The sequence below is a fragment of the Anopheles darlingi genome, chromosome X (assembly GCF_943734745.1).
Source record: "Anopheles darlingi chromosome X, idAnoDarlMG_H_01, whole genome shotgun sequence".
NCBI lineage: Eukaryota > Metazoa > Arthropoda > Insecta > Diptera > Culicidae > Anopheles > Anopheles darlingi.
The window spans coordinates 10,546,157-10,570,417 of record NC_064873.1 but is presented as its reverse complement, the minus strand read 5'-3'; the positions used below and the strand labels follow the sequence as shown (position 1 = coordinate 10,570,417).

General features: G+C 49.6%; 4 protein-coding genes across 15 annotated transcripts in view; 3 read left to right on the top strand and 1 right to left on the bottom strand.

The window, feature by feature from the left end:
• The window catches only part of LOC125959801 (calcium-binding mitochondrial carrier protein Aralar1), an 8,631-nt gene extending 5,743 nt beyond the window's left edge, over positions 1–2,888 (top strand). Inside the window, exons 5-9 of the mRNA XM_049692784.1 lie at positions 277–443; positions 532–650; positions 718–888; positions 1,061–1,499; positions 1,576–2,888. Of these exons, the coding sequence (XP_049548741.1) occupies positions 277–443; positions 532–650; positions 718–888; positions 1,061–1,499; positions 1,576–1,841 (1,162 nt within the window). The 3' untranslated portion in view covers positions 1,842–2,888. The remainder of the gene's footprint in view (positions 1–276; positions 444–531; positions 651–717; positions 889–1,060; positions 1,500–1,575) is intronic.
• Positions 2,889–2,993: 105 nt separating this feature from the next.
• LOC125948940 (uncharacterized) lies at positions 2,994–5,017 on the top strand. The gene is made up of 4 exons (XM_049675538.1): positions 2,994–3,951; positions 4,046–4,305; positions 4,393–4,562; positions 4,710–5,017. Exons 1-4 carry the CDS (start codon positions 3,620–3,622, stop codon positions 4,890–4,892), a joined length of 945 nt encoding a protein of 314 aa, XP_049531495.1. The 5' UTR covers positions 2,994–3,619; the 3' UTR covers positions 4,893–5,017.
• Positions 5,018–6,428: 1,411 nt separating this feature from the next.
• On the top strand, positions 6,429–13,164 carry LOC125948791 (corticotropin-releasing factor-binding protein). 3 transcript variants are annotated; one of them, XM_049675329.1, is made up of 6 exons: positions 6,429–6,542; positions 7,657–7,820; positions 10,487–10,562; positions 11,129–11,692; positions 11,981–12,129; positions 12,230–13,164. In XM_049675329.1, exons 2-6 carry the CDS (start codon positions 7,758–7,760, stop codon positions 12,479–12,481), a joined length of 1,104 nt encoding a protein of 367 aa, XP_049531286.1. In that variant the 5' UTR covers positions 6,429–6,542; positions 7,657–7,757; the 3' UTR covers positions 12,482–13,164. The 3 variants fall into 3 exon arrangements, with proteins under 3 accessions (XP_049531286.1, XP_049531374.1, XP_049531196.1); XM_049675417.1 differs by having other exon boundaries at positions 6,429–6,566; XM_049675239.1 differs by having other exon boundaries at positions 6,429–6,580.
• Positions 13,165–13,181: 17 nt separating this feature from the next.
• LOC125948342 (phosphoribosyl pyrophosphate synthase-associated protein 2) lies at positions 13,182–17,862 on the bottom strand. 10 transcript variants are annotated; one of them, XM_049674504.1, is made up of 5 exons: positions 17,437–17,855; positions 16,223–16,860; positions 15,460–15,579; positions 15,135–15,254; positions 13,182–15,020 (listed from the first exon to the last, which is right to left on the bottom strand). In XM_049674504.1, exons 2-5 carry the CDS (start codon positions 16,240–16,242, stop codon positions 14,150–14,152), a joined length of 1,131 nt encoding a protein of 376 aa, XP_049530461.1. In that variant the 5' UTR covers positions 16,243–16,860; positions 17,437–17,855; the 3' UTR covers positions 13,182–14,149. The 10 variants fall into 10 exon arrangements, with proteins under 10 accessions (XP_049530461.1, XP_049530370.1, XP_049530552.1 ...); XM_049674413.1 differs by having other exon boundaries at positions 17,618–17,855; XM_049674595.1 differs by having other exon boundaries at positions 17,674–17,855.
• Between the last annotated feature and the right edge of the window lie 6,399 nt (positions 17,863–24,261).

The window sequence follows — 24,261 nt, the reverse complement described above, 5'->3', positions numbered from 1 at the left end:
TTGGTCCCACAACGGTTTCCTTTTTCTTCAATCTTGTGTTTTCCAAAATCATTCATTAACAACATTAGTTGTAAGGCGCCCTGCTTGTAAATGTTATGTGTTCCATACTTTGCCTGCCTTGTTAGCAAAGTGAGTAGTTTCGTTGGAAATTCCTTTATTCTGCAGCTCGCAAAGCTCCCGCTTAGATTCCTAAGGTACTATCCGCTGGTTCTCCAATGTTCACTACATGTACCCTTTTCCCTTTTGCAATTCGCCTGTGATCGGTGCATTTTGCAGGCGTATCGTATACACCGATCTGAGCAATATCGCGCCGGAGCACTATATTAGAAACATTACGCACCGATTGGCAGAAATCCGGGCCGTTGAGTCACCGGCCGACAGATCCTTCATGATCCAGATGCTGGAGAGCACGTACCGCTTCACGCTTGGCTCGGTAGCCGGTGGTAAGTAATAAATTATAACGAAAGCGCTAACGATCGCACTAGACCGCACTTTTTTTATACTTTTTTGTTCGTTTATTATTTCGTTTAGCCGTTGGCGCTACGGCTGTCTATCCGATCGATTTGGTCAAAACTAGAATGCAGAACCAACGGACCGGTTCCTTCATTGGTGAGGTCGCTTATCGTAATTCGTGGGATTGTTGTAAAAAGGTGAGACATTAAAAGCGTAATTTTGGCAATATGATCGACCTAACGCGGTCGCTTTTCTTGTTACCAGGTAATAAGGCATGAAGGAATGCTAGGGCTGTACCGTGGTCTTGTGCCACAGCTTATGGGAGTCGCTCCGGAAAAGGCTATCAAACTGACTGTGAATGATTTAGTGCGCGATAAGCTGACCGACAAGCAGGGCAACATACCGACGTGGGCCGAGGTGCTGGCCGGAGGCTGTGTAAGTGTTTATTTGATAACTCCAGATCGGTATAGTGCACCCAGTACAGCCGCTTGACACAGTGCCAAACACAACTGAACCAATCCAGCCGACATTTTAGGTTTTCGATAACTGAACACATCACACTAATACGCTTGTTTGGTCTTTCCTCCCTCTCCCTCGCTGTTGACAGGCCGGTGGGTCTCAAGTAATTTTCACTAATCCTCTGGAAATTGTAAAAATCCGACTGCAAGTTGCCGGAGAGATTGCAGGCGGGGCGAAGGTGCGCGCACTGAGCGTAGTACGTGAGCTTGGCCTTTTCGGGCTGTACAAAGGTGCCCGCGCCTGCCTGCTACGCGACGTACCGTTCTCGGCCATCTACTTCCCGATGTACGCCCACACCAAGGCAGCGTTCGCTGACGACGAAGGCTACAACCACCCGCTGACGCTACTCGCGGCCGGTGCAATTGCGGGCATTCCGGCTGCCTCACTCGTGACACCAGCGGACGTGATTAAGACACGGCTTCAGGTGGTAGCTCGCACCGGCCAAACCACCTACACTGGTGTGATGGATGCGGCACGAAAGATCATGGCCGAGGAAGGGCCGCGTGCGTTTTGGAAAGGCACCGTCGGTAAGTTGGAAGAAAGGGGTGCGGTAAGCATTGTAGAATTTTGTTTGCTAAAAGCATGTTCATCATTCTCTTGCAGCACGAGTGTTTCGTTCTTCACCACAATTCGGTGTAACGCTCGTTACGTACGAACTTCTACAACGTATGTTGTACGTCGATTTCGGTGGATCCCGACCAGCCGGATCGGAACTTGCCACAGCAAAGGCTAGCATCGAGCGCGTTAATCCAGATCACATTGGCGGATATCAGGCAGCACTGCCCATGTTAAACGGTATCGAGACCAAGTTTGGCCTCAGTCTGCCTCGCTTCACAAGCACGCTCGCCGCAAGACGCCAGGTATCCTGATAAAATTGATCCGACTCCATCCTAACCTGTGTTTCCCGGTTTGCTGGGCCGGGATGCCGACCAACCACACAGCCAGATCGTCCACCTATCCTTAAACCGGAATCGCTCTGTTGGACATCATTGGACAGGGCATTTTAGGTTATTAATGGCAGCAGCAGCAGCAGGAGTAGCGGAGAATACCGCTATATTGTCCCACAGCATCCTCATCACCATTTATACCTAGCCGACACAAGCAACAAATACAAATTTAATGGCGTTTCTACTGCTCACACGTCACTTTACGGCGCTGTCAGACAAACACAAGAGAGCTGCATATTAGAGCTCAAGCATTAGTTATGTGTGGTTGCCAATGGGAGAAACACGATCGCAAACACATGAGCTTAGTGCCGATGATTTGCATTTCTTTAGATTTTCACATTTCTTTGTTTTCCTTTTTCATTTTATTCGGGACAATTTAATTCCCCCGACTTACGTGCCTCAAAAAGAATTGTAACAGTTCCAAAAAAAAGGCCCGCAGGGCCACTGGGGAAAGTAGGAGGGAAGGGGAGGGGGAAGGGAGAGGGTAGGAAAAGGGGAGTTAAGAAAGAATGGATTAGAACTGTAGTTCAGTATGTTGCGATCAGGGAAAAAAGGAAAACCCAGGTTACGAGAGTTGCGTAATGTAGCAATAGCAGCAGCAGCAACAGCATTAGTGGACTAGCAAACATGAAGAAGTATAAAATATGCATCAAATGAGACGCAACAGAGGATAAACAGCGAAGCAAGCGCAAACACAAGAGTAATAACAAATAAGCAAGTGCACCTGAACTGGAAACTAACGGGACAACCGAAATCACCTCATCAAACGAAAGAGTAATAATAATAAAAAAAAAGAACAACAACAAACCCGCAGCCCGATAAGTAGATAAATCAACTCACGGAATTAAAATGAACTGTTGAATGTGCATGCAATGGAATTGGAGCGTTTTGGAGCAACCAAAAACTAAAATACGAAAATAATAGTGGAAATATAAAAGGAAATCAATAAAAACTCTCACTCGCACTCCAGCTTCTGGCTGACGCGTAGAATCTGCTGCGTAGAATCTCTGGTTCAAAGACTCGTCGATGAACGCCGGAGGCTACCGATTGGGGGAGCGTAGAGCCGATCGTTGATAGAGCGATTTGGATTGTCCGAGGTTCAAGGTTGAGCTGGTTTGAGATTCTGTTCAGCAGAAGTTGATCGAGGAGAAATCAAAAACAGTAGCCGACTGCAGACTGGTAACCGCTGGCCACTTTGAATACGACTGGGCGCGCTTCTACGATTGAAACGCTCGCTGGGGTTGGAGGCGATCGCTAGCTGTCGTAGCGTAACCGGCAACTAAGCTCGTCTCGGGACGCACAGATCATACACGATAACACGACGAAGTGTCCCCCTCCCCTCCAGCCCATGGATGTCACCATTTGGTGCATATGTGCGCAGTGATCCATGTCCGGTGAGGCCATCAATTACCGTCTGCCCTGCTAGTTGCAGCGATATGGTGACCGATCTGGATCAACAAAATATAGGCTGCATTGCATCGCTACATTGCTGGCTAACGATTAAAGAAGAAGAAAAACAGCTCCAGTTCCAATGGCCTGGATGGGAATCGTGTTGTGATGGGATCGATCTGGAATCGAATCCATTCTTCGCTGGATGGGTATAAAACGTAAAGCCAAAGGTGCCGATACGACACAAATCGTGGCGTAGGCATACGTAGCGCAACACTGGTCCATCGTTCAACCATCTCGAGCGATATATCATGCCTCGCACGATCGTTCGTAAGGACACCCGGTGTTGGTGGTGGCGGCACCCGGTAGCGTTGCTACTGATAACGGTACCGTTCGCGCTCATCAGCCAACCATCCAACCAGACAACGGTGACCGGTTCCCTGGTGCACACGCTAGCCCTGGAGACGAACGATCTGCTAGGCACCTGTCTCAGCCGCAACGGATCCCGGTGGGAGTGTTTACGCAACGAAACACTGACGATGGTGGAACAGCTGGCGAGAAGCGAACGCATCATGCTGCTCCGTGGCATCAATCTGGTGCGAACCGATGCCCCCAACGGTCTTCCACCAGCGGCTTCATTCAAGTAAGTCTTTTGAAGGTGTAGAAGAACGAAGGGTAAGAAAACCAACGGCAACGGATCGACGCTACTAACCACTACTTTTCGATTCCATTTCCAGCGGCCGAACCGTACGGAACGATCTGGAGGACGTCGATGGCGACGGGAAGCTGCATCGTACCGGTGCATGGAGTGCCACGGTCCTGGATGCACTGCGGCGCATTCTTCGAACCCACCTACTGGAGATCAACCTAGGGAATAATGCGGACGACGGCAACCGGCCCCAATCGCCAGCAGACGAAATGCAGCTCCTCACCGTCCGCTTCACCGGAAAGCCCTTCACCATCGAGCAGCAGCAGCAGCAGCAGCAGCCCGTCGAAGGTAAACCAGCAGCAGAAGGTTGCTCCGCGCACCCGAACGACCTCTTAATCTTATAATCTTCCTCCCACCCCTTTCCTTCTCCTGCAGGACGGAACAGACGCCGGCAGCAGATGATACCGATGATGATCTTCGGCGTGACGGTGTTCGGTATGTTCATCGTACCGATCGCCTTCCAGTTTCTGACCGCCCTCAGCGGCAAAGCGTTCCTGATGGCGAAGCTGGCCCTGCTGCTAGCCTCCATTAACGGTCTTAAACGGGTAAGCTAGGCGCAGCGTGTAAGTAAGCGACACTGGTGCGTGCATTGCGTGCCGGCTGGTCTGGCACGATTTGATATTTGATATGCTCATGCTATGTTTCCTCTATCCTACCCACCCACCGCCCCGCGTGTGTTCCTGGGCTTACAGGTGGCTTCGACCGGGGTGCACTATGGGCTGTACCATGCAGTGGACCACTACCCATCACCACATCACCATCCTGGCGGCGGCGGCGGCCCTCATCCACACTTCGGGCCCGGCGGTCCACTGCTGTACGATCGTGCGGAGGTTTACGGTGAAGGACCGCGCCATGCTGGCGCTACCACACCCTAGGGACCTAAAGGGAGTAGCGGAAGCCGAAGCGCTCGCAGTCTGTGCAGTACAGCGTAAACACATACACATTCCGACACACACACACACACTGCGTCAATTAACAATGCACTAATGGAAGATTCTCTCCTCCCCCCGATATTTATTACCCCAAAAAAAAAAACCAAATGTCCTGTCGTTAAAGCTAAATATAGTTGAACATGACATTGGTTTTTGAAGGGCTGCGTGCTGCCCCGTTGTGTGTGTGCGCTAATGGTTTTTCGATAGGGACACCCCCCCCCCCCTCTCTCACACACACTCTCTCTCTCTCTCTCTCTCTCGTCATGCTTCCTCCCCTGAAGTACGCAAAGACCGCAAAACATGGCGCGCCGAAGTGCGCGAAAATACACCGGAACCAGTCACCGGTCACGCCGTCATTTCACCCAATCCGATTTCGTTTTGGCGGCTGGCAAGCTTGCTGGCTGGGAGGAGCTGTTTGTGGGGCCCCGTCATCCAGAGAGAGAGAGAGAGAGAGAGAGAGAGAGTTGTTTAGCTGATTCCGTTTGTTTTGTTCCGTTTGCTCCAAAAAGGGTCTACAGTTGATTCTAATAAGGAAGGTATATGGACGAACTGCGAGTATGATGGATTTAATTGAACGTCTATGGCGAAGGGGGAGGGGGGGGGGGAGGAGGGGGTTTGCTAAAGTGCTAAACGATAGAGCTACAAGTGCCTTTGAAGAGGGTCTGAAGTGGTTCCCTAACCCCACTTAATGCCTTATTGCTGCAGTTTGTGGTCTAGTCGCACCTTATTGTCTGTCTTGGAACTGTTGGGCACCGCGAGTTCGGCACCGCGAGTGTCCTGACTTTGTCCAGAGGGGAGTGGGCCCCCCGAAGATTGCGGAGTGTCAGAACATTGCGTAGTGAACCGGTGTGTTTCCTTCCCATGCACCGCTCTGTGAGTGTGTTTGTGTGCGTGCGTGCGTGCGTGTGTGTGTGTGTGTTTGTGTTTGTGTGATTATCCCGAGAAGCATCCGGTAAAAGTCAACAGACAAAAAGAGAAAGAAACATCAAGGTAAATGGAAAGAAATGGCCGCGCTGTGATGTGACGACACACGCTGCTTTGGTAAGAGAGCGCGCGAAAGGATCGCCTCGCGAACCGCATACACAACACCAATCACCTCGCCCGAACGAACGCACCCGAACGCAACTCTCCTCAGAGAAGAAGTTTGTGCCACAAACCAAAAAAAAAAAAAACACCACCGCAAAACGTTTGCACGTGGCAGCGTGAGTGAGGCACGAATGTGAAGTGCGAGTGCGAGCGAGCGAGCGAACGAGCCTCAATCCGAAACAACGAGTTTCGCCGATCACGCGTATTCGTGTAACTCCTGCTTCCTGTTCCTCTCCCATGGGACTGAGGGCGGGGTGTGGGAGAACGGGCACCGCTCAACGCAGATCCGAGATGCGATGATGCTTTGCGCTTTCGGCAGGGCGAGGCAAGGGTACAGGGGGAGAGTTGTTACGGGGCATGTGGGGGTGGTGATCTCCTTTAAAATGGGCCCAACCGCCACCGGAGGACCGCATTCGTCGTTGCACTTACCGTTCGACTGGACTAGCCTAGCCCTAGCCTCTAGGTACTAGGCACTAGCACGGTCCACGGAAATCGGCGAAAGCAGGCGTAACGTGACAACACTACCGTGCGGTGTGCGTGCATGTGTATGTGTGTGTGTGTGTGTGTGTGCTGTTCGGTGTAGTTCAAGCGCAAGGATATTCGGCATCGGCATTGAAACAACGCAGCACAACTATCAACCGAAAACCGTCTCGTGTGGTGGTCGTGCTTTTTAAAAGCACAGGATCACCACCACCAACAGCAGCAGCAGCAGCACCAGCAGCAGCTGCTCTATTGCTGTTTGTGGTTACAACCCCATCATCCCTTGCCGATTCAGTGGCCCTTATTGTGCAACAGCATGGCAGCTGGATATTGCCGGCAATTTACATTGCCAAGTGGATCGCCGTCCCTTAATACTACTTAGGGGTGGGCTTCCGGCCTTGCCAGCCCGGAGTAGTGGTAGCGGTACTAGTAGTAATAGTAGTAGAAGTAGTAGAAGCCAGGCTACTTCCGTGCATGGCATCGCCACCATCATCGCAGGAAGTGTGCAGTGTAATCGCATTATCCCGGACACCACAGACAGTCGTTGGTTTGTTGTTGGCGTTAACGAACGCTCTGCAGAAATGGTGGAGAATATAAAAAATAAAGAAAAAAAACCGCCAGAGTCAACTCTTGGCTTGTAAGGTGCTGCATTTGCTGATTGGCGGCAAATCAGTTTGCGGAAACTTCCTTTCGGTTGGCCTTGGCCTGCCTGCTGCAAACTGCTGCTGCTGCACTGAGGGATGGGGAATGTTATCATTAGGAGATCGCCTCCTTTACCCACCCTTTCAAGTCGCATACTCGCTAGGCAATTGGAAATTCCGTTAGCCCGCGTGCTTTCGAGGCGATGGCCGAGCCTGATGGCTTGGCTCGTGCTCGTGCTGCTGTAGTAGTGCATTTCCTTCCCCCCCAATCAGCCTAATCAGTATCAAGTGGAAAAGATGTAATGTTTGCAGCAGCCTTGGCACCAGTAGATGGTGCATCTGCTTATAGCCCTTTTTGCTAAAAGGCCGCAGTATCCTTGTACCTGTCTCTTTCTTTCTCTCTCTCTCTCTCTCTCTCTCTCTCTCTCTCTCTCTCTCTCTTCTCTCTCTTTCTCTCTCTCTGTGTCTTACCTCTGATGATCTTTTTACTATGTTACCAGCCACCAAGAGCAGCAACAACGACGCGAGATCGCGACCTGTGTGCTCGTGTTAACCCGATACCTCTCACGCCCTTTCCGCCCTTCTCCGCCCTCCCCGCACCATGGCCATGCGTGGTGTAACGGTTTTGTTTTTCCAAGTGCTGATACTGTGTTTCCAGGCGAAGGTAGGTACTACATAAGCGACATTGTTCTTCTCTGAACTCGGTACTCTGAGCCCTTCAAATAGATGGGAGGATTAGGGCGATTGGGGCGATTGGGGCGACTGTTCTCGGGTTCATCCCCGGTTCCAGGTTCCAGGACCCGTAAAGTTAGGAATGCTTGAGCTAGTTACTTTTTGCATCGATGGCTATTCCACGTCCTCTGCCATAACCTGCCCTGTGTTATTATAACCGTGTTTTCCCTATTCGCCAACACCTACAAGCTGTCGCTCACCAACTGTCCAAGTGCCAACTTCAAAGTACAAAGCTGCTTTCAAAATGGAAGTTCAACGGGCGGTAGTGTGTTTGCACAGCAGACACTCCGTGGCGCGAAACTTCGCCCCTACGCCTTCTCTGAGAGCTCTAGAGCTTCGGTTTGTTGAACATTTCCTGAATGAGAAAATTCGATTTGCTCCTGTTTGCTGAAGTATCCGAGTTGCCCAGTGCCCCAGCAACACCCGCAATTTATACAGGAAACCAAAAGAAAAAATAAAAACGTATGCCATCTAATTTGGATTGGCGTATTGTGTTGGTTTTAACATACGCTGCCTGTTGCTACTACAGCTTTGCAAGCTACGAGCTGTTTTTTTTGTCGTTGTGGCATCCTATCACCTGCACCAGTACAGTTTTAATGCAATACCCTGGGACAATTGTCCCGGCCCCAAACACCCTCGGTCGGTACGTGAGCCGCATTAGCGCATCTAATTAGGTTCCTCTTGTTGCTCCAAATTGCGCGCTAGGTCCTGAGGGTCGTGGGTTGGATGGAGGCCACTAAAGGAGCTGCTTCCCATTGGCTGACGGTTCTTCGCACTAGATATCTGCTGTAGCTCGTATGTGTGCGTATGCTTGCAGCATTGCTCTGGTACGAGGGCTCACATTCCACTCAAAATGGCGCGCTCGTTCGAACCATATACACCGCATTGTGCCACTATAGCTCCAATTACGTGGAATGGCGGGGGGACGGATGTACGAAACTTTTGTTCGACCGTGCTAGGAGCGGGACCAAAGCGGGATCAAAGCCGTTGTACCGTTCCGGTTCCCTCCGGGTGTCCGCTGCCCTGACTCCTGCCCCTCTCGCATGGCTTGCTCAACTTTTTCGCGATATAATTTCCGACTCATTTCGCTTGGCGTAGAGTGTAGAGGCATCAGTAGTAGTGTTACCGCACACGAAACGTGCGCGAAGCTCGAAGTCAAGTTCGAGCCCAAAGGGGAGGGGGTGGGTGGAAGGCTCACCTTCCTGGACCTTCCACGTTTGGCGACGTTTGCTGCGGCGCTGATGGTTAGCTTGGGGGTGGTAATGAAAAAAGTTTTCCTATTTAGTGATACCAACCAGTGCACCCACTGACCCATCGGGCATTCCCCCCTCCCTACCACAACACCACAATTCTCATCGTTGGGTCGCACCCAAACTTCCTCCAACTTCCCCCCCCCCCCCCCTGCGGCACGGTTGACCCTTTGGATATTTCCACCGTTTGCTTTTCATTCAACTGTTTCGACCATGTTCCTCTTGTGTTTTTTTTTGTTCGTTTTTCTTCGTTGTTGTTACAATGGTGGCAGGCTTCACGTACCCGGGGTGTAGGTGCTTTGAAACGAATTAATTAGCCCACGGGGCAAGCGCTCCCTAAAAATAATTGCCTTTGCATTGAACCGTTGGCGCGAGTGGTCAGGGTTCTGCCGCCGTAAAACACGCCTGCGATTAGCCGCGGACCACGCGCTTGCACGCTTCCGTTTTGCCATTTTAACGGCTCGCTGGTTGGTTGGTTGGTTGAACGGAGGAATACGAATGATGCTGGGTGCTGGACAACAAGGCGCTAGGTTTAATTGGTTGGGCTTAACTTGGGAGCATTAAGGTTTATATTATTTTAATGGTTTGAAACGAAGTATCTTTAATGAAATTTGGGGAAAAACATTAGGATCAATCGAAGAAAAACAAGAACTAACAATAATACAGGGGGTCAGTGCATCCTCTCGGGTACAAAAACATCAAAGCGGTCGGCCCAAAGCCCCAATGTTTTGAAAGTATGTCTCCATAGCAGCATCGAAAGTACTATTGTTATGCATTACAGGATAACGTTGAATCATGCAGCTGGTTATATAAACTTTGATGATATTTTTAGAAATTAATCTGTAAAATTGGTTTCTATAAGCAATATCGGAAAAATCTGTTTTTTTCCATTTCAAAATACTGCAATAAATGCTGGGAAATTGGAATAATTTTCTTTTTAAGTATATGTTTTATCACAATGCGTTCAAATTTTGCGAAAAGCGTTGTACTCTAATAGAACTAGTTTATTCCATTCTGCAAAAAAATGGCAAAAAATTGCATTTAGTATTCTACAAGAAAAAAAAACGGTTTCCATCTCTTTCAAAACATGCTCTCAAAATGGAGTCTTATTTTTGGCCCGAATAAACTTTAGACTCTCCCCCCCCGCCCTTAGCCCTCTCGTTTCCCCCCTTAAGACTGAGGATATCGCTTCGCAGGAGGAAGGCACCATATGGGCGCCCACTCCGATTACTGTGCGGTGCAGAAGCACTGCCATGCACCGCCACACCGCCATTCACCGCCATCCAGCTTCGACTATACACATACGTCACGCGCGTGTGTGTGTTTGTTTGCTTGCGATTCTTTGCAGGCCTGGAATCCGGTCCGGCGATCGTACGAGGTGAAACAGGAAGCGACGACGCTCGGCAACGTTCATCTTATAACGGGTAAGTAGGACCAGCCCGGTGCGGCCCTGGCAGAGGCAGAGGCAAAAGGACACAAGGGGCTGCCGATAAAACCGCTACTGCGAATGCTGTAACGGGGAAGTGAAGTAGTGCTCCAAGAGAGAGTCGTAGTCGTCGTCGAGACTAGGAGGAAGCTGAAGCCCCGAGCCGAGGTTGAGGTTATGGTTTTGCTGTCTTCGGTGAGGAGGCTTACCATGTCACCGGCACACATTCGCTGGCGGTGAGTGATGAAGAGGACGGCTATATCGAGAAGCTCTGCTCGAAGCGCTGGACTGGAAGTAAGGGAAGTCGCCACCATAACCTCAAAGGAGAGGCCCCGTGATTTCGGAATTCGGAGAGCGCTGTGACGTGACGACGACAACGGGAGTGACGGCCCAGCTGCCATTGACAGTTACATCTCAAGAGGATGTTGTGGCTTCTGCTGCTGTTGCTGGGTGTTGCAGTAGAGTTTTCTTTCTGCTCGTTACATTAGATTCTTTCTCTCTCTCGCTTCTCTGCTCTACGTTTCTATCTTACTTTCTTCCTCCGCTGGGGATTGTCGGGAGCAGAGTGTATGCACGTCACCTCGGAGGAGGGTGAGTTCTCCTTCATCAAGCTGCCACCGACGCGATCGACCTCGAGCTGGAAGGGCACGGGGGGAGGCAGAGGTCTGGGCGAGAGCTGGTCCGGGCTGATCGAGATGGAGAGCGACACGATGCTGGCTGGTGACGGGAGTGGCGGCGAGCCACTGGTGGCCAATGGTGGTGGTGGTGGTGGTGGTCCGGCGGCTACCGTCTGCGGTGTCTACTTCGTCGCCGATCCGGACCAGATAATCGAAATAACGATGAAACAGGTGAACGTCGAATGTCGCACCGGTGGCCTGATGGCGTTCGTCGATGGCTGGGAGCTGAACGGCCAGTACTTCCCGGGCGAGCAGGACCACGAGCAGCGGTTGGAGCGGCGCGTACAGGAGTTCTGCAGCGAGCAGGCACCACCCCAGTGGTCCACCAAGGCGGTGACACCCGCGAAGGTGTGGGTGTTTCGCTCGAGCCAGAACTGTGCCCTCGTCCAGTACCGCATCCCGGTACGGGGTTCCTTCGTCATTTCGGCCCGCTTCCTGCACAACTCCAAGCGTACGTTCGCACCGCTGCACCGCCTTCTTACCCTTTCTGTGGGGGGGGGGGGGGAACTGTGCATTTGTTGTTCTTCTTTTACGAGTTCTTCTTCACTTTTTCTTTATTATTTTACTTCTTCTTCTTCTTCTTCTTTTTCTTCTTCTACGTATTCTCTTTCATTTCAAATTTCAAAACACCTTCATTAATCATTTCTCTTGCTACTTCTTCGTTATCACTTTTTTTATATCTCCATCATGATTCTCTTTGCCGTCTTATAATTCGTTTTTGGGTTTCCTTGTTTTGCAGCATGCCACATCATGGCTGAGGGGCTAGCCCCGTACTATATGCTGCGCAACTATGGACAACCAAAGAACTGTACGCTGACGGCCCTATTTCCAGCCGTCGTGTCAGTGATTGCTTTGGAAGTAGGTCCGGTCGACAAGAACGTCCATTATGTAAGTATGCTCGGTTAGATAGCCGCTGGAGCAGGTAGCCCCCCACGAGCGACTTAAGTTTCTTTCAACTGTCTTCGACCCATCGTGTCTCCCGTACTAGTGTGAACGCGTACGATCCGACGATAAGCTGGAGGTCGGTGGTTCGACCGGGCTGGATCCGCATCAGATGATAAAGGCGAGCACGATCTGCGGCCGCAGTGGCGGCCGGATGGACCTGGACCAGAGCATCCTGTGCGGTACCACCTCGGTGCGGCTGGTTTCGAGCGGGCAGTACAACAACCAGGCTATGATAACGATACGAATGGCCGAGGAGGCCGATCTCCGGCTGGCGGCTGTTATGTGTGCGATGTAAGGTCCGCCCCGTGTCCGATGGCAACCCAAACAAACAAACACAAATTTGAAGAAACTAACTTAAGGAAAAAAGAAACACCTCAAACATGGGCATGCGAACAGGTAGGTGCAAGCTTCGAAACACACTGAAAAAGAAAATGGACGAACCAAAACAAGGAATAAGAAACAAAACATGGATTTGCAAACCTGGAATGCAATCGAATGAAGCACTTGCTGGTGCGGTAGGAGAATAGTAAACCTAGAAACCCGGAACACAATCCGAGAACGGAAACCCCCTCGCGGAGGGAGAGAGATAGGGAGGAAGAGAGAGAGAGAGAAAAAGAGAGAGAGAGAGAGAGAGAAAGAAAGAGGGAGAGAGAGAGAAAGAGAGAGAGAGGAGCTGGATAGGACCTTTGAGAAAGAATGTGGATCTATTATCTCATTTTTATGCAAAAGAAAAAAACTCTAGCAAACCAAACAGACAAAATAATTCATAACGAAAAGTAAAGTCAAATAAATAAACGAATTTGGTTTTTAATTTACAATACAGCTCAAAAGGTTGAGCAGAAACCGGACGAGAATATTGCGTAAGAGACAATGCGGCAAGCGATCGCTAAAAACCGCAGCAAGTAAAACACAGTAATACAGAATGGAACGCGGAACGAAACGATTAGCATTTAAACAAAACAAAACTCCCTGTCACATCAGAACGTATATATATATACATATAAAAACAAAACAACATCAACAAGCAAATCGTAGGTTCATGTGAGCGTGTCTTGTTGGTGTGGTCCCGTCTTTATTTTGTATTTTTTTTATAATCCGATGACGGACGGCACTGCTTTGGTCCGGTACAGGTCCGCTCACTGTATCGTATCGCAGATAGTGTTGCCAAATGAACTGTGGAAATGACTAAACCGTTTAGTGAAACGCAAAACGACGAAAACAATAGGGGCGGTTGGTGGTAGGTTGCTTGTACAACGCTGATTCTTGGAATGAAAAGTCCGATTCGCTGAGAGGAGACATTTATTTGGCTGCCTTGTTATATTGTTGTTTGGTAGGCGAAACAAACATTTTCGTACGCATCGCGCGGTGCAGGCGCATCACGGCCGGGTGATTGGTTGCCTCCGAACCGTAACTAAAACCAACCAAGCACAATTTGAGTGCCACTGTTACTAAAATGAGCATTGGCTAGCGGCACCTGATCCCGAGGTTTTGAATGAGAATGAACGAGAATACTTAATCTTGGGCCTTTTTTGATTTTTTTAGCAGGAACTGATATAACTAACTTATTTGTTTCCGTTTCGTTTCGTTTATCCTAGCATGCATTTGAAAGCCAAATTAAAAAAAAAACAATTAAGAAAGCATGGTACACTAAGAAATGATAACATATAGTAAATGTAAAACATGGTGCGGTGCTCAAAGAATATGTCTCCGAATACTATAGCTACTACGGCTCACGATACTGTTACTGTTTGCCATCTACTAGTAGATTTTGCTTCCTAATCCCGCCTCATCAGTAAGATCAACCCTATCGATATTCTTAACATCCTCATGTGCAACAAATTCAGCAAAACCCTTGGATTGGCGTCAGCCGTTACGTTATGGAGAGTATGTATCGCGTGCAGTCCACCGACTTTCTCCCTCTATCCCGTTTACAATTCTGTAGCGTTCCCACGCTCACGCCACCTCAGTCCTCGAGGGTAACGTTTTTGAAGAGATAGGACATCGATTCCTTGTTGTGGATGCGCCGGATCGCCTCGGCCAGTAGAATACTGATGTCGATCGTCTTGATTTTGTGACACTGCATCTTCTGGATTTCGTGAGGGATGGTGTTTGTCACCACGACCACATCGATTGCCGAGTCCTCGATCAGGCGCGGTGCATCCTGGCTGAGGAGCCCGTGCGTTGCCAGGACGTAGATCTTGTACGCGCCCCGGTCCTTCAGCACCTCAGCGGCGGCCACGAACGATTGCACGTCGTCGATCATGTCGTCGACCATGATCGCAATCCGACCACCCACATCGCCGACCACATTTATCGGTGGTTTCTCCTTCGCCGGATGGATCGGCACGCCGCCCGACACATCCATCGTGCGCGATTTGGGTAGCGTTGGTGGCGAGTTGCGCCCGTCCACCTCGTCCGCCTCTGATTCCTTCTGCTCGCCGTGTATCACGGCGATGCCAAGCCTTAGCCGCTCCGCGTAAGAGGTCGCCTTCTTAGCCGAGCCTGGATTGCGGGCTACAATCACCGAGTTGCGGTAGTCGGGGATACTCTCCTGGATGTACTGCAGCAGGAACGGCGAGGCGCGCAGATTATCGACCGGACAGTCGAAGAAACCCTGTATCTCCTTCTGGTGCAAATCCATCGTAATGATGTGCGATAGTCCGGATGTGCACATCATCTTCGCCAGCAGCTTCGAGACGATGCAACCGCGTTTGCGCATCTTGCACTGCTTCGAGTACGGCAGGTACGGTATGACACCGACGATCGACTTGGCCGACGAGGTCTTGCACGCATACGCCATGATCAGTAGCTCCATGATGTTGTTGTTCACATCCCTGCATGACACACATACACACACATTCACACACACACACATAGAATACAACATATGGTATGTTTGAAAGCAACCGAATCCGGTGGTGGAGAGGCACCCACTTACCAACACTTACTTTGTGCCGGTTTGAATGATGTAGATGTCCTTGCCCCTTACCGAGTCACCGATCTCGACCATCGATTCTCGGTTTGTCTTGTGATAGACGGCGCAACCACCGTTGGCCACACCGAGCCGGCTGTCAGCGGGCACGGACAGCGACAGCGACAGCGACGGAAACGAGCAGCGAGCGGAAATTGTAAAGAAAAGAAAAAGAAAAGGGAAGTTGAAAATGAGCCGAACAAAAACAAACAACTGTCGCCGTTTGATCGATAACGCTAGGAGTATGGCGAGTAGCGCTTTCCCAGCGCCCAGCGCCACTCAGCACGTTCCAGGTTACGTACTTGGCAATCAGGTTCGCGAGATCTGGATGCGAGTTCCCGTTGATGATCACGATGTCGGACGTGGCCGGAGCATCCATTTTGTCGACCTTCAGGTGCTTCGCCGGCCGTAGGCTTCCGAATCTGTGGATGCGAATGGAGCAAATAAGACCGCGAACCGATTAGCTTACTGCCAGGCAAGCTACTGACTGCATGGGCATGGAGCGCTGTGTTAATAGGATGGCTAATCGTCGTTAATTGACACCGATGTTATTTAGGTTATGAATAGAGGGGGGAGGGGGAGGGGGCTATGGGGCCTAGAGAGAACACTGTGAGTAGGTTGCAGAGCATCGACAAGTTTATCTGGTTTCGCGGACCAAAGAATATGCGAGGATACGTGGTGTGCAACCGTGGGGACTCGTTCTGGTGTGCACTGCCACTCACACGCCCAATGGATTCGCTAATCACACCAATTCGGATAGATAAAAAACCCCCCCCCCCGCAAAGCAACATGGCACTACGAAGAAATGAAGGCAAATAAAAGAACTTAAATTGACAAAGGTGGGTTTGCAATGGTTTTTGGAAGCATTATTAGTACATTAATTCTGCTGGCAGGCCCGGTTCTGCAGCAATCCCTGGAGTTCTCGTAGCTGAAAGCACATTTGACGATGGTTGCTGGGGAGACGGAATTTGGATACAGGGAATAACTAAGGAATACTAGGGCAAATCACCTAAGCAGGATGGAGTAGGTAAAGCAAAATTAGAGGTTTAATAAATCAACAATTACTTATTGTGACTCAGAAGCATCGTAGTGGTTGGTTGGTAATCGATACACTACGCGCGGGTACGAAGTTGGCCAAACTAAAAGGGGAGAAGGACTACCCCGTTCGCGGTGTGGGTGGTGTTGATGATTGCCTTGGGAGCCCTAGGAATATGTGTGTGTGTGTGTGCACGCGCGCGTGTGTGTGTGTGAGTGGGGGGTGGTATAGTGATCAACCAAGCCCCAGGATAATCTTTCGATATCTATCGACTGGCCAGAAGACGGAGAGCGCTATCCGTACGATCCGATCACTTGATTAGATCGAATGAATGCTCTGATCGTTACACGCGTGTGCGTCGGTTTGGTCTTATTGGTGGTGGTGTGCGTATGGGAATACAGGCGCTTTGCTACTGTGTATTGCCTTGGATATATTCGAGGAGAAGACACGATGACCGTACGGCGAGCACGCGACGAAACTGATCGCACACGCACGCCAATATCTGCCGTAGTTTAGCTGTTGCCTCGGTTTCCACTGCAGCAGGTGAAGACTCTTGAACTAGCTTCTGGTTTTGAGTTGGTTTCGTGGTTGAAACTGTTTTACAGGGTCACAGCACTTGCCAAAACGAACACAAGACAGGACGACGACGACGACGACAACGATGGCGCTAGAATGGAGACGAATTAGTATGCGCCTGGATCTGCACGTAACACGATACCAACCGAGAGCGAGTGGAAGGCGCACATTGAAACAGATGAGAGAGAAAGAGTGAGTGAAGGAGAAAGAGAGTGAGAGGATAGTAGAGAGAGAGGGAGAGAGAGAGCGCGTGAAAAGATAACGAACATCGAGGTGCGGAAAACAGAGAAAACAAAACCGGGATTACGACGAAAACTGAGGCGGTATGATAGCGCGGACTAGATGCTAACATGGTACAGGCACATTTTACTGGTGAATGATAGGCTAAAGTTATTACATTTCAGTATTTGACTGACTTTACGAGCGTCCAACCACCGATACACCGAACAAGCTCCAAGAACCAAGCGGAGAAGGGAAAGAAGAACAAGACAGTGGTACTAAGACGAAGGAGGTATGGTGACCCGATGGGCGAATGGATGGATGATTGGTTCTGGTTGTTAGAGGTGGGTTGATTGGCTGGCTAGCTGGCTGGCTGGCTCGCTAGCGGCACTGGTTGGTTGGATGATATGTTGGAGAGGTTGACACAGAGGCACACAGGCACACATACACACTGAGACAAACACCGAGACACTGTTGGGGATACAGCACACGGAAGGATAGAAAGATCACACGGTAATCAACGCGCTCAAGGCCACCGCCGGCGGATGGACGGGGATTGAATGCGGTGCGGACCGCCGTACAGCCCCGAGAGGATACGTTTTTCTTTTTTCCCTATTCTGTCCGCCTACCGCGCGGCTAGTCGATGGTCACTGGTGGAGATATTTGGAGCAGCACGACGGAGAACCTTTTTACGAGGCGAGGGCTAAGAACTGGAGAGCGCTTTGCCAAGAGTACCACGAGTTGGGCTGACCGGGAATTACCGACAAATGCCGCGAACAACGGTGTTGGTGTTGATACGAGCAAATTTTATGGCTGGCCAGTCAACACCTCGAGTCCTTCCTCAGTTCTCTCTTCACCCTAACGCACTGTAACGTATTGAGTAGTAGTAGTAGTTGTTTCCCTTGTCCAATGTCTATTGTTGTCGAAAGCTTTTGTTGCACAACCACACGTGCTTCGTTCGAGCTGTGCTGAAGCTGAATTTTAAATTGAAACACGCTTGAGTTTGTGCCGCGAATAATTTCCGTCCTGAATGCCTCTGATTGCTCTGGTCAGCCTTTTTAGCCTGCACGTAGAAGAAACAATAAAAACAAAACACAAATCAGATCATCCCAACGATTCATAGTATTTACGTAGAGCAAATCAAAATGGATCTTCGAACAAAGGCGTGCAGGTTAATTTTTCACTTGGGCTTTTAGCTTTAAAGCTCATTCCAATCCCAAAAAGCGATTCCTGTTGTTCATGGGATATTGTATGCAATATCACAATCTGTTTTTTTACTCCTCCGTTTAGACAATTTATGATTTTATTGTAATTTTCCCCATGCGCCTGCAATTTAATTTAAAGGCCAAATATTATTGCGTTTGAATGCATAGGTTTCATTTTCTTTCATATTACTATGTACTTTTGCTGCAGAAGCGTTGATAAAAGCCATTGGCACAGTTGTACAAGATTCCCTATGGACAAAAGATATGCAATGAGGCAGCTTAATGTTTAAGCGCCTACTAAGCGGCGACTAAGCAGGCGCAGATTTTCTGGACCTGTCATACTAAATGGCTTTGTGGCCGCATAGCAGCCTCTTAAATATTAAGTAGCCACATTGCATACCTTTTTCTTGTACGCGTTTGAGGTGAGGTGAAGTCTTGTACGCAAATGTCAGAACCGTACAGTTGTCAGAAGAATATGGTGATTTTGAATTTCGAATAATCAAGTTCGAATCTATTGCGGCCATTGCGGGAGCCGAAGGCAGCAAGAACAGCAGGCAGGCGTTTCAAACGATAAACGTACATCACGCCATATGGGTGCACAAGTGACGACCGAGCCGAGGATGGTTGGTTTGGTGCTCGCATGTTCTTTCGAGACGATTTGTAGTCTCGGTAAAGTCTTATCGTAGTCGGTAAAGTCTTATCGCAGTATCGCCTTTGTCGCTTTCTCTCTCTCTCTCTCTTTCTCGTGGTGAATTCAGAAAGAAACTTAGCAGCTATGTGCAGGAATATGTTTGTTGTCAGAGGATAGATACCATTGAGTGTGAGTAACCTTCTCGGAGCGTTTTGTATCTGTTTATCAGCTATATGGATAGGCTAATTGTGTGTTTAGTGAAAGGCGATGCAGTCGTTTCGGGTTGCATGAAATGCTTTCGGATGTAGTTAGCTAGAAACTAAACAAATCCAATCACTAGTAGACGGCGTAGGTGATCCATGTGACAAAAGAGACATGGATGCAGACTCATATATTATAAAAAACAATGCCTAAAACGCTATCTCATGTATGAGTGATGGTATCGTGTGGGGATATAAAAAAAGAAACTTTTTTTTTCCACCATCTTGATAGCAATTGTTTCTCGTGTCGAGAGCGGCTGGCGTGTAGATCAAAGAAACATTCCTGCACGCAACAACACGTCCCGGCAGGTGTTAGTGATCGTAATGGTGAAAGGGCACACGGGGACAGCCTAGACTCACGCCAAGCATTGTTTTGAAACAAACGGCCAAACCCTTTGCTCGCTAAGAAAACTGATACGAAAGGGTCCCTTGCTTCAATTCCTGCCCTGACAAGAAAGGCAGAAAATCTGAAGCGACAAGTCGAGATAAAAGACAATAAAAAAAAACACACACACACACACACACACACACAAACGCACTCGCGTCATATATAGCTTTGGATACTTTTTTTGTTAATTTGAAAGGATCCACGCGTGTGGCTAGATAACCGCAGCTTCCGTACAGTCGGTATTGCGAAATCTAGCTACAGTCGGACACGCGCTCTTGTGATGGGCCCAGATAGAGATCTTGTGCGATTCGGATGGGAAAGAACAACCCTTCAACGAACACGCCAAAATGAAAAAAACTGCCATGGGCATTGATGTCTTGTACCAGAAAACAGATATAACGTAGAGAGAAAGAGAAAGAGAAAGAGAGAGAGAGAGAGAGAGAGAGAGAAGAAGAAGAAGAAAAAGAAGAAGAAGAAGAAAAAGAAGATGAAGAAAACAAGAAAAAGATGCTTAAAATAAGCTAAAACAAGAAAGGGAGAGTGAGGTGGAAGAACAGAGGGATAAGGAAAAGGAAATTTGTCACCAGGAGCGACAAATTGTGAGGTCGTATCGAGGGGCCTTGGTATAGGCGCTCCGATGCTCGTTAGTTTTTGTTGTAACCCCGATGACAGGTCGCAGGATATGTAGCGAAGGGGATTTGTGGGAGCTTTTTAATGGGAGCGTCATCCATGCTTGAGGACCAGGGAGCTAGCTCCCTGATCTCCAAATCTTCACCACCAGCAGCACGGATCCACGGGAAGCACGAGTAGCAGCACGCCTGCCACGTAAGTGGAAAAGTTGGAACCTCACACACCGTCGGCAGCACGCCCGTCCTCCACGCGGCGAGACACACACACACACACACACACACACACACACTCCATCAACGCAAATTAAACCACTTCTTCTACATCACATTTTCCACTTTCAAGTTTCGCCACCCACCCACCCACGCCTGGCGCTGAAAAGAACGAAAAGAAAGGAAGAAGAAGGGATTGATAATGCTTGGCGCGCCGCCACTGACTGACGCCCACAGTGGAGAAACCACTTCAAATAATTTCAAATTTGAAGTACCTCCTCGAGTGGCGACAGCGGCGGCGACGAATAGGGACGAACGAAGCGATAAGAAGCGGGAGCGAACGAGGCAGGGGACAGGACACACACACACACTTGAACTGGATGTGGGGATTCTGTGGGTACCAGGTGATATGTCTTGGATGCCACCCCGAGTCTTTGATTCTCTCTCTCTCTCTCTGTCTCTTTCTCTGGAGGAAGTTTCCTGCGTGCGTGCTATTCGTTCGCACTGCCAAAGTAGAGTAGTTCGTGTGCAGATTCCTCTGCACACTAAGCCACAGTTGCGAACAAAAGAAGCAGGGATCAGGGATGCAGTAGCGATCGGTTTCCTTCGGTGGGACCACCGTCGACCATTTCAATCTAGATGGTGATGGTGTCACCTCCTCCTGCTTCTGCTGTCACTCTATGATCAGAACGCCCCCTGGTCCTCCGGCTGTTCCATCAATCCGTTTGTTTGTCGCTCAATACTTTTTGATGGCGTTGAGTCGGCCCTGTCGGGTCGGCCAGCCCCAGTATGGCGTCGGATTTTGTAATATCGCACGTAAAAGACGCTGACGCGGTACCTTTCGACGCGCTTCACGTGGGGACAGCGGGATTTTGCGACAGGCACACCACAGCTGGGGCCTATTTCTTTTTTTCCTAGTGAGGGAAGAGAAGACCTGGAGTGCTTCCAGTGCCCCCAGGCCGTAACGAGCTGGCATTAGGCATGTGTAGAGAAGCCGCATCGCAATTATATACACAAGTTTCACCATCCTTAGCTCACACACATTCGGACGTAAACCTTTGGATCAATATCGCTCGCACTCAACTGAGCGGTGTGTGTGTGTGTGTGTGTGTGTGTGTGTGTAATGCTCATCACGGGGAGGTAGGAAGAGCGCAGTTCCAGATGGCTAGACGTGGTTCGTCAAGGTCAAGGGCAAATTGGACTGACTTTAAAACCAAAACTCTTCATACGGTGTCTGCACACTTTGCACACTTTGCACACTGTCCTAGCGGAGCAGAAGATGGAGACCTTTACGATGATTACATTGTCATTAAAACACACGTACACACACACACACACAAGCAGACGCAAGAAAAAGTGGCCCCCTTTACGAGCGGATGACCAAACGTCAAACACGAAAGCGGAAGCGCTTTGCTGAGTTGAAGTGCTCCGTAGCCGAACGCCACAGTATGCCGAAAGTACGGGAAAAACCATGGTTTGAAGGTTAGGTTTGGGTGGGAGAAAATAAATTTGTTGAATTTGAATATTAGTCCGGATCCGGAGTTCACCCGCCACCACCCCGGCACGACACTGGCACTACGTAGTCAGTAGTGCGGCCAATGACTTGTATTCACGGGAGCGCGAACAGGATGTTTCCGCCATCGCCGCCACCATCGCCATTGCCGTTGGCGTTTCGGGAGCAGAAAAGTTTCAGAAAAGTGCTGCTGGCGAGCTGGCTAGCCCCTTGTAATGGCAGGCAGGCAGCGCCAGCCTCCGAAGCCTCCGGCAGGAAGTGACGGTGACGGTGTAACGGTACCAGCGGCCGGAAAAAAGGGGGCCGCCACCAGGACACGGAACAGACAACACAAAACCATGATGGGGAGAGGGGGGAGGTGATAAGGGGGATGAGGGGTGCAAACAAATGGATGGATGGAATTTTGCGCAGGTGCTCCATACTGCTAATGCTTACTGCAAACAGAAATTGAAAATAATCTCACGAAAAATAATCATCCACCCCGCGCACGGACGGACGGACGCGACGGACGGACGGACGAGACGGCCGGGCAGGCGAGCGAGACAAACATTTGACACACGTTTCGGCGAGCGGCAGCTAGAGGGCTAGGGAGTTGGTGAACTGTGGAACGACTACTTTTCCAATCGAATCGCTTCCAAAGTCCGTTTTGCGCTTTTGTGCTACTAGGGTAGGGGGTTTTGCTTGCTTTGGTGTGACAGTTGTTGTGCCACGTCAAATGGCTGTGCCACGTAGCACGAGCGGACCATTTGCTGGGCTGGGCTGGGCTGGACCCCCTGCTTCCCGCCAGCGAACAGCCCTGGTGGACCCGTTACCGGCATTTCGCCGTTCCATTAGCGACATTTTTGGGGACGGGGTTTCGACTAATCCGCTTGACACTTCCGAACAGGCTCCGGCTGACGCGGACGGTACGGACGGTTGGTCTTAGGTCCCGTATGGAGGTTCTTCCTCTTCCAGGGTCCATATCTGCGACCATCATTAACGGTTTGCTTCTGATGTACCCTTTTGGTTACGAGTTTTCTCGATCAGTACGGTTACAGGTAAGGATTGGAGACCTGCTGGGGTTGTCTGTGTGTGCCGAGGTGTGGCGAGCTGACTGGTGGTGGTGGTGGTGGCGGTGGTGGTGGTAGCGCGAGCTCGCTGCGTGATCGATCCGAAAAGTGTTTTCCCCGCAAAATGGCCAAGGTAGTGTTAATTTATAAGCACATTAATAGTGTCTGGCAAATTCCATCGCCCGTTGTACAACAATAGAGAGAAGGAGGGAGGGAGAGAGAGAGAGAGAGAGAGAGAGAGAGAGAGAGAGAGATCGAGAGAAAGAGAGAGAGAGAGATCGAGAAAAAGAGAGAGAAAGAGAAAGCAAAAGACAGCGATAGAGAAATATCGAGCGAATAGTGGCAGTGATTGTGTGTATGCGAGGCAACACACAGCAGACGAAGCAGCTACCGATGGGAAGAGAAGTATTGTAGGCGGCGCCAGCATGTCGCCTTCTTGATTTCTCTCGGTTCCGAGAGGTAGGCAGCGGAAGGTGGCAAAGGCGAGGAGAGATGCAATGCGTGACAGATGGGCCTCGAACACACGCAAGGTGTACTATTCCGTGGCTTTAACGATGGTCAGCTAGCCGAAGGCCGAAGATGAACCTTTAACGCAGCAAAAGGAAACACCAAGGCACCGCAAAGGAATACGCAAAGTTTTCCGCACTCTAGTCCGCACACATGGCTGGCGAGGGGGTTAGCGACAGCGCGTCCCGAGACAACTCTGTGTGCTGGTCGTCATCAGTGATCCATATGCCATAGGTCTATTGTTCCAACACCGAACGAAGCCAGCTTTTTCTTCGCCAACAACTTGTTATACTATCCAGGGCCGTCCAGGGTATTGCGGGGGGAATAATTGTTTGTTTTAACAGCCCAATTTAGAGAGAGAGAAAGAGAGAAAGAAAGAGAAAGAGAGAGAGAGAGAGAAAGAGAGAGAGAGAGCGAGAAGGGGTGCATCACGCTCGATTATCTCTTGTGCTTCATTTTTGCTTTATCAAGTCTGTGTCCATAATTCATATTTTAACATTTACGCTATATGCTCATTCTAAAATCAGTTTGATGAAATTAAACTCAAAAATGAAATAAGATGAAAATGGTTGACTGCCTTCTGCAAAACTGTAGCTCTTGATTCCAATTTTGGTTTCCTGTTTTAATCAAATTTAAAGTGAGTTAAACATTGTTTCATTTTCTGAATTCCTGGATGAGCGCACTTTCTCGAACTTCATTATGCCCTAGACAACATATGCACCCGGCAAATAGAGAATAGAAGAAAACCAAAACCCGACTGGAAAAAAACTCATTAACTCGCGAAAGTATATTTGAACATCTTAGATAATCTCCAGCGCAGAATTACAGAGAGTACCGGTAAAATCGCTGTTACAGGCTATCCGTAATCTCCCAGAGTTGGT

Coding starts and splice junctions, on each gene's coding strand:
- LOC125948940 (XM_049675538.1), top strand. CDS start 3,620: ATGCCTCGCACGATCGTTCGTAAGGACACCCGGTGTTGGTGGTGGCGG. Junction 3,952..4,045: donor CCACCAGCGGCTTCATTCAA/GTAAGTCTTTTG, acceptor TTCCATTTCCAG/CGGCCGAACCGTACGGAACG. Junction 4,563..4,709: donor CCATTAACGGTCTTAAACGG/GTAAGCTAGGCG, acceptor CTGGGCTTACAG/GTGGCTTCGACCGGGGTGCA.
- LOC125948791 (XM_049675329.1), top strand. CDS start 7,758: ATGGCCATGCGTGGTGTAACGGTTTTGTTTTTCCAAGTGCTGATACTG. Junction 11,693..11,980: donor CTTCCTGCACAACTCCAAGC/GTACGTTCGCAC, acceptor CTTGTTTTGCAG/CATGCCACATCATGGCTGAG. Junction 12,130..12,229: donor TCGACAAGAACGTCCATTAT/GTAAGTATGCTC, acceptor CTCCCGTACTAG/TGTGAACGCGTACGATCCGA.
- LOC125948342 (XM_049674335.1), bottom strand. CDS start 16,242: ATGCTTCTGAGTCACAATAA. Junction 15,255..15,459: donor CTCGCGAACCTGATTGCCAA/GTACGTAACCTG, acceptor GCCCGCTGACAG/CCGGCTCGGTGTGGCCAACG. Junction 15,021..15,134: donor ATCATTCAAACCGGCACAAA/GTAAGTGTTGGT, acceptor TGTGTCATGCAG/GGATGTGAACAACAACATCA.